This window comes from Mesitornis unicolor, unplaced genomic scaffold, assembly GCF_000695765.1.
Source record: "Mesitornis unicolor isolate BGI_N332 unplaced genomic scaffold, ASM69576v1 scaffold37634, whole genome shotgun sequence".
In the NCBI taxonomy this organism is placed as follows: Eukaryota; Metazoa; Chordata; class Aves; order Mesitornithiformes; family Mesitornithidae; genus Mesitornis; species Mesitornis unicolor.
Window position 1 is genome coordinate 7,374 of NW_010181447.1, and position 8,488 is coordinate 15,861.

The 8,488-nt window shown below is 42.0% G+C and overlaps 2 protein-coding genes across 2 annotated transcripts in view; both read right to left on the minus strand.

Annotated features, from left to right (window-relative positions):
• APITD1 (apoptosis-inducing, TAF9-like domain 1) overlaps window positions 1-53 on the minus strand; it is a 2,222-nt gene extending 2,169 nt beyond the window's left edge. Inside the window, 1 exon segment of the mRNA XM_010183437.1 lies at window positions 3-53. Within this exon segment, the coding sequence (XP_010181739.1) occupies window positions 3-53 (51 nt within the window).
• A 1,123-nt stretch (window positions 54-1,176) lies between these two features.
• Window positions 1,177-8,488, minus strand: part of PGD (phosphogluconate dehydrogenase) — a 10,459-nt gene continuing 3,147 nt past the window's right edge. The window contains exons 5-12 of the mRNA XM_010183435.1: window positions 8,006-8,075; window positions 7,516-7,650; window positions 7,099-7,288; window positions 4,572-4,702; window positions 3,924-4,057; window positions 3,482-3,581; window positions 1,973-2,095; window positions 1,177-1,482 (exon numbers count right to left, since the gene is read on the minus strand). Coding sequence (XP_010181737.1) covers window positions 1,363-1,482; window positions 1,973-2,095; window positions 3,482-3,581; window positions 3,924-4,057; window positions 4,572-4,702; window positions 7,099-7,288; window positions 7,516-7,650; window positions 8,006-8,075 — 1,003 coding nt within the window. The 3' untranslated portion in view covers window positions 1,177-1,362. The remainder of the gene's footprint in view (window positions 1,483-1,972; window positions 2,096-3,481; window positions 3,582-3,923; window positions 4,058-4,571; window positions 4,703-7,098; window positions 7,289-7,515; window positions 7,651-8,005; window positions 8,076-8,488) is intronic.

The window sequence follows — 8,488 nt, forward strand, 5'->3', positions numbered from 1 at the left end:
GCCTTGTGGGTTTCCCCGCCCCGAGGGGCGGGGCGTGGCCGAGCCGCGGCCATGTCGGAAGTCCCCGCCCCACGCAGCCCCGGGGAGCGCCGGTAACCCCGCCCCGGGCGGTCGTGCGGCTGCTGCGGGAAGGGGCCCGCTCCGAGGGACGGCCCAGCCCTGCCCGCTAACCCTCACCACTCCGCGGCTGGCACAGGAAGCGGCCGCAGCCTCCTCTGCCCACCTGCTTCTAATACAGCTCTCTTGCGGGAGATCCTACACCTCAAATGCTGGGGCAAACTGACTCCGAAAACGTTCCTGACCCTTATCGCTACTGCCTGCAACTGGTTGCACATTTAGCTTATAGGATTTCCTAAATCTTACAACATAACCTGCAAAAAAGTTGCTTTAAATTGAAATCTTTTGCTAATTATACAGTCAACTAAGTAGCTGTCTCAGCAGAAACAGAGCAAAAAAAAAGAATATAAAAATCAGTGCACTGCACAAAATTTAACACTTGAGAGGTTCTGTGGCCAAATAAAAAAAGTACAGGCATCCAGGTGAATTTTCAGAAGTCTCGAAGATGATTGGCAGTGGGTTTGTGGGAAGAAGATCTCAAATAGGGCTAACTTTGCATGCTACTGCAGGTATTTTTAACTGCTCCAGAGGAGGAAGAGCCAAAAAAGCAGGAAGATTGGGGGAAGAGTGCAAACACACAGCTAAGCCGACAGTTTATGCTAGAGCTTAAAAGTGGGAACAATAGTTGCAGAATGGCTTGGTGACAGCAATATCAGCTTTGACACCCCTTGACAGGCATTCATGTTCCTGCATGATCCATCCCACTCTTCACTCTTTCACTGAAAGCGAACAGAGCTCACAGTGTGAAAGACTGTGTGCAGGGGAACACCCAGGACTTAATCTTTAAGAAGCAAGCTACTGCTTGTTACAAATAAACTGACAACGAAAAAAAAATGCCTTTACCTCCCTGGAATCTTGCGTAGCGTTACTGTGCTGTCTGTCTGCCATTCTCCACTTTAGCAATTACTGAAATGCAGCCATCTCTATCTTGATCCCTATGAGTTTATGCACTACAATACAATTAAAATATTATCATTTTAAAATGTATTCTATTCAATACTGCAAAAAGACATCTTAGCCACTTCTGGCCAGCAGCAGGGGAAATAAAACACCTCAATGCATTTATAAGCAAATTTATTTAGCTTTCTTATATGATATATATTGAGATATATATATATGAAATATATCCACAAGTTATTACAAAAGTGTCCAAACACAAGTTCTAGCACAGTACAGTAAAAAGTGGTATTCTGGGAAGAATATCTGAGATCTACAGTATCTTGGCTTCAAGTGGAAGTATTTCCATTAGACATTGTAGGCAGAAGAGGACACATTTCCTCCATGGCCTGTCCAGTTAGTATGGACAAACGCACCTGGGTTGGATAACAATTCATATGTATGTGCACCGAAGTAATCACGCTGAGCCTGGAATAAGAACACAGACACACACAAAACAGATACATGAATACCACAGTCATATGAGTACTAGCAGTCACACGTACTGATACTTGACTACAGGCATACTAGAAATAAGGTCTGACTTCAATATTGTAACATTCAAAGTTATTTTCTCATTATTAGCAATATCACTATAATTAAGCACTTACTAATATCTAGTAATTAAGAGTTCTATAGGAAGAAATTATTTCTCCTGGGTACTATTCTTAAAACCAAGCACTTGCATACATCCAAAGGTTCAAAGATACTTCTTTATAAAGCATTTTGATTCAAATACATCATTACCCTTGGTTCACAGAATTATAACAGAATGATATTAGGCAATCTATGCCTTTAACTTTACAACGTTGGAGTGATTAGGACATACTGCCATCATGGCCTTTAGACCAGTATTTAAACACCACCACAATGATATTTCAGTAGCCAGAAGATCTGCTACACTATTTCAGGCACCTACCTGAATCAGGTTAGCTGGTAATACTTGATGCCTGTACCCATCATAAAAAGAAAGTGCTGTAGTGAAGCAGGGCATAGGGATACCAATCTGTACCCCAGTACTGATTACACGTCGCCAGGAGTCCTGGGAGAGAGGAAACGGGGGCAGGGAAGAAGAAAGAAAGAAAATAATCAGCACTGGCTCAGAGGTGTGTGCAGGCATACAATATATTCTAGTATAATAGCATGTGCTATTTCATGTTATAAGGAATCTAATGACCAAGACTGAGCAAATGCAGCAATAGATTACTGATTTTACAAAAACAAGGTTGATCCAAAATAACGGCAAGTAAGATACAGTTAACAAACAGGACAGTAAAAGTGCAGACATACTTCACATGCAGTTAAACCAGAGCCTCAAGTAAGAATGCTGTTCTTTCACATAAACATAATCAGTGCATTCCAGAAGCATGGACACAGCAGGGAACATACTGAGCAAACACTGAGGAGCTTTCAGGACGTCTCATCAAGCACAATACAAAGCCCACCCAAGGGCATAAGAGGTCAGCACAATACTTCAGACAGACATGTGTATAATCCTCATTTCAACTGTACATCTGATTTAGTACCCTACATGGAATATTCAGCTTCAGTTGAAAAAATTATTAATGACGATATACGACATCTTTGTTGGTCAGATAATCTGGTCTTAGTTCTGCCTGTCAACTCCATCCAGATCAGGACACTGTTTGGACAGACCTAGGTCTAATGAATGGCGGGTCTGAAACACTGTTATTTTGGTCCCACTGCAAACAATGGTAACAGAACAGAGCTTTACACTCTGTACAACTGAGATCCAAGGGCACAGTATGCACTACAAGGCAGTGCTGAGAACGTTCACACAGGCCTGACATTTTTTCCTGACATTCTGGTGGCTCTGAATTACGAGATTTCTGCCGAAGGCTCTTCTGTAATAGTAAAATGGAAACCTTAAGTTTCTAATAGTAGCTTGGCTAGTATCAAAGACAAGAACTATGACACAACAAGGACTATACGATTTGCTCCTGTATTATCTTTAGGCTGATGGCACAAATATAACTTGAGACCTCGGTTCATTGCTCAATGTATCTGGATGCTGATTTATAAAAGTAGTGCTTCAGTGATGCAAATCCCTTTTTTTCTTCATTTAGAACTAACATTCTCCAACTTTCTGAAGAAACAGAGGCAAGATGCATTTGTAGGCGTATTTTCAAGGACAGGTCACTAACCCTGGTGCCTGGGAAAATTCTAATTTGGACCTCAGTATAGCCTGCCTCATCACAGTAACTTACTTGTTCAATTCCAACCAGCTCCAACCATGCAGTTTATTTCCTGTCCTGATCCTGTAAGACTGATGTAGGTTTCAAGGATGTTCTCTACGTTTTCATTTTCCAGTCTAAATATACCTGTGAAGGTAACTCCTGGGAAAGCAGGTGAAGGAGTCCAGACTGTAAACTATTGTTTTTATGCTCTTCCTTCCTTGAAAACTCACCTGACAGTTTTCAACAGCTTTCTTAAAGAATTCATCCAACAGCAAATTCTGGAGCCCAGGGTTTCGATCAAATGCATCTTTGATTTTTCCCAGGAACACACTAGGCAGAACACAGGCAAACCAGGAATAAAATCTCACAGCTTCCAACAAATGCCCAGAATCCAAACCTTACAGTGCTAAAATTTGACTCAGCTAAACTCAGACTCCAAACACTGATGCAAACAAAGCTACTGCAGATTTTCTTTGGTTAAGTCCCCAGAAAACTGGCTTCATGCGGTAACTTCTAGCGCCGTCTACAGAAACAGCCTCTCAGTATCTTAGCAGCAGACTAACACCATAGAATTTCCAAGAAAATCTCTAGACTTCTCAGTCTAGCACCACATAAACTAAATTGCTGGCTCTTCTCCCCTCAGCAACTAAATCACCTCCTCATTTTAATTACCTTCTGATGATGCAGCCTCCCCTCCACATCAGTGCAATGCCACCGTAATTCAGTGTCCAGCCAAATTCTTTGGCTGCTTGTCTCAGCAGCATGAAGCCTTGAGCATATGAGATAATCTTGGAAGCATATAAAGCCTAAAAAACAACCAAATTCATATTCCAAGTGAAGTCCCACAAAGTTGAACAAGAAACTTCACAGACTACACGCTCTGTTTAGTCCACATCTCATCAGGGTTGAGTACAGCAGCCACATCCCAGCTATCTGAGAACCAAAATATCCTTTTCAATTCTCAGAAAGTTTGGTCTCCACAGAGAGAGATCAAGAGGTATTATCCCCATTACAAAGACAGGTGTTGAGGGATGAAAAATTAAGCTCCTGTGCATCAATTAGGACCTCAGCACACCAGCGAGTTGTCACTACTGCCCACCATAGCTTAGATTTTAATTCCTTCAAGACTGTTTTTCGGTCAGGAATTGGTCACATTGTGCTTTGTGGACACCACCAGACATTGCACAATGGGATGGCTGAAAGCAGGAACCAACTGCCATGAAATGTAAACACACAAGCTCCTCACCAGGGTTTACAGCATTCAAAACCTGCCTTGATATGCAGCTTTAATACAGTGCTCGGGCAAGCACAGTCACTCACCTTGCGTATGTCCTCCAGAAAGGCCTTCTTGTTCCCACCAAAATGAGTATTCTTAGGCCCATCCAGCAGCTTACTGGCCTGTACTCTCTCATCCTTGAGGGAAGACAGGCACCGTGCAAACACAGCTTCACCTTTAAGTATGGTAGAAAAGGGCAGATAATTAGAAAGTTCAGCACCCCTGTTAAGATCCGAGATACTTGTCCCCAGGCACACAGCAAGAGCACCACCGAGTGATGAGCCACATACACAGTGAAACAGTCACACGGGAAGAGAGGTGTACAAAGTAATTATTTCAGCACCGTTACTGAGGGACCAAACTGCCAGGCAATATAACCATTGGGTAAATATTGACTGATACAGCTTTCAAATTATAAAGGGAAAAAAAAAAGCCACAAGTCATCCACATGAAAATTTATCCTCGGGAACCTTCATCAGCTCTTAGTTTAAAGAATTTTAACTCTCTTGCTATCTATAAAGACAGACAGTGTTGCACTGCAGTCTAGGGACAGGCAAGGCTGAAGCCTTCACTAATTATTGTATCATGTTCTGAAGATAAAAAGCTGTTGCATAAATGCCAACTCACCATAACTAGATGTGCTTTGAAACACACACAAGCAAAATACGAGCAATTACAATCAAGAATAAATCAGCAGGTTAGCTTATAAGAGGAAATAAGGTTTACAAATCTGGTAGGCCCATAATGCTAGCATTCAGAAGCCTGTAAGAAAGTTTTATAACACCACTAAGCAGGTTACTCAATGTCATTCATCAGGGCTAAGGAGATAGCCAAGCAGTATCTTCAGCTCCTAAAGAGAAACACTGAATGCTTTCCTTTCCAGGGTCTGATAGAAGGAAAGCAATCAAGTTTATTATAGTTTTCATATTGAACTTTTCTTATACCTTTTAAGTGAGTTGTGAAACCAAACAAAAAAAACCCCAACCCAACCAAACCAACCAAAAAAAAGAAGACGAATGAGTAATGTTTGCACAAGATCCTGGATCCTCCCTGCCGTAGGATTAACAGAGCGTAGCAAAATCAGAACTGGCTTCTCTACATTTGCAAAAACTTCCCTCTACTCTAGGGAGAAGTGTAGGGGAAATAATCAGGAAAAAGCAGGCATAGCATGACTCTGCTTTTACAAGCAGAAGCCTGCAAGTCATGCTTATGCAGTAAAACCACACACACACAGCAACTGCCCTAAGAACAGCCTTGTTTGCACAAGGGCTGTGGCACATACTTCCCTATCATCTCATCATTACCTAACAATGCTCCCCTGGCACTGCAGAGGACTAATTAGGGAGTGTCTCCTGCACCCTTGATCTTTGCAAGAACCCCAAAGAGGAGAATATTAACAGAGCAAGTGAGAAACACTGTTTCAAGCCTGGAACTGAAAGACTACAGCTGTGGTAAAATAACAAAACCATTTACAAAACTTGTTTTGTGAAAATATATTGTTGGAATGCAGCCATGTTTCTCTGACAGCTATCACTGCAGTTACTCTCTTTTAGTCTACTGAATATAGTTGTTCTTATCTTCTAACACAACAGGACTTGACCAGCTAAGGCAAAGGAAGAAGAGGTAGAAATAGCATGAAAATTAAAGCCAATCTGAGAGCACAGCACCTGTGGAGTCATCTATCTTACTTAACAGGAAAGTCTACATTGGACCTGTGGTAAGAGAGCACTCTGAATGTGTTGCAGACATATTACAAGTCCCGTGTCACAAACCATTCAGAGGCAAGGTTAGATAGAAGAATAGGTAACAAGACTGTTAGATATGTATGTGAGCAGGTACATCCTCACACTTTAGGAATATAATTAAAAGCAATTACAAAATACATTTCCATCATCTTAGTTTGGCTTTGGATCAGCAGCCTTATTAACCACAGAACAAAAAACACCTGCAGCCCAGAGTGTATAAAGAAACACCGCAATTAACCACGGCAGTGGAAAAACAGCAGCCACCATCATGGGGTAGCAGTCTGTTGCTATTCTCAAAAAAAACATCTCTGTGCTCCTCAATCCATAATCTAGTCTCGCCCTCATGTTAATGTTTAGTCACACTACTGCTAGGTTAGCTAAGTTATACTGAAACATAGAAATATAAGACTTAGGTAGATATCTGAAAAGTAATTCTTATGCCTTCAGGGAAGTCCAAGTACTTATAAGCAGTGGCTAGTCAAGCAACAACGCTGTGAGCATCCTGCCCTGCCACCCTCCCATTATTTTTTTTTTACATTTTTAAGGCTATGAGGGAAACTGGAGTAGCAGATAAAGTGGAGGATTACAAAGGAATGATAACAGTACTACCAACATTTGAGAAACAAGGTTAAAACACACCCAGCAAAGAAAAACAGTGAACAGCTCTCAAGAGCAGAAAGACTGCAGCAGTTGCACCTAGAAGAGTCCCTTCTGCAAGCCAAGACCTAGTGTGGGCTCATTTCTGACATTACCTATCACCATGCTCCTTGACATGATGTGGTACATGCAGGTAGGAAAGACAAGACCAGATCAAAGAACCAGTTACCTATGAGCGTGACAGGGACTCCATATTCCAGGGCAGAAATGGCTGTCCACTTCCCTGTGCCTTTTTGTCCTGCACTGTCCTTGATCTTTGGGAGGAGGTATTTCCCATCATTGTCTTTGAATTTGAGAATATTGGCTGTGATTTCAATCAGGAAAGAATCCAACTCTGTCTTATTCCATTCCTGAAATACCTGGAAGAGGGAAAAAATATATATAAAAATATATATATTTACACACATCTCGATCTACTACTGATATTATTAACTGATTTTGAGTATTGTCCACTGCCACTGGCAGAAGGCATGTCAGAAAAATTATCTTCATGTACATACAGCAGCTTTACACAAGCCCAGCTGCATTCACCAACAGCAGATAGTCACCATGGCTCAAGAAGGCAAAACACAAAAAACTAGATTACCTCTGACATCTCATCATGCTCCATGCCCAACACATCCTTCATCAGGTGATAGGCCTCACAGATCAGCTGCATGTCTCCATATTCAATCCCATTGTGCACCATCTTCACAAAGTGTCCAGCACCCTCTTCTCCCACCTGTCAGGAAACACCAAAAAAAGCCATCAGCAACAGCACTGTCACCACTTCCAGTGTTTAATACCTACCTATGGCTTCCTTCTGTCTCAAGGAAGACCAGCACTAACTGAAAACACCAGGGGTCACAGATCCATTTACCTCCCCCAGCACATGACCCAGCCATAAAACTTTCTTTTTTAATTGTATAGGATAATTTATCAGAGATGGTAGATTTGAAATGAAGGCAGTCAGCCAGAAAATCAACCCACTAATGTTGCTGGTTTTATTAAGGACAAACACACATGAGCTTCAGCAACCAAACTACCTAAGCACGGATCTAACCACAAGTTAAGGTCAGTACCAAATGAATATTTACCCAGTCACAACAAGGTTCCCCAGATCCCACTTTAGCAGCAACGCTTTGAAATATAGTCTTGATGTGGGGCCTGCGGGGAGAAATAATATGCCTGAGCATATAAGCAGAGAACACAAACACCACAAGAGAAAAAAACCATCGGTATGATGCATCCTTCCGTAACCTGCCAAAAGGCAGCTTGGGGTGAGGGCATGCTGGCAGGTTGGTAACCCACCACACAGCAATGCCAAATAAAACATGTTTTACCCAGAACCAGACACCGTTTGCAAGAAATAAGGTCATGTCATGCTTACAGCACTGTGCAGCCAAGCTTAAGGTACCTAAAGGAGCCCAAATATTATCTTCTTGATTTTAGAAATGGGGAAATAGAGACAAGTTATGATACAGGCTCACACTCAGAGAGGATCAGTGGCAGAGCTGAAACAAAATCCCATTCTGTCCTGTAGCCACAAAAAAAAAATCCAGGGTGATCTGGTGGAAGAG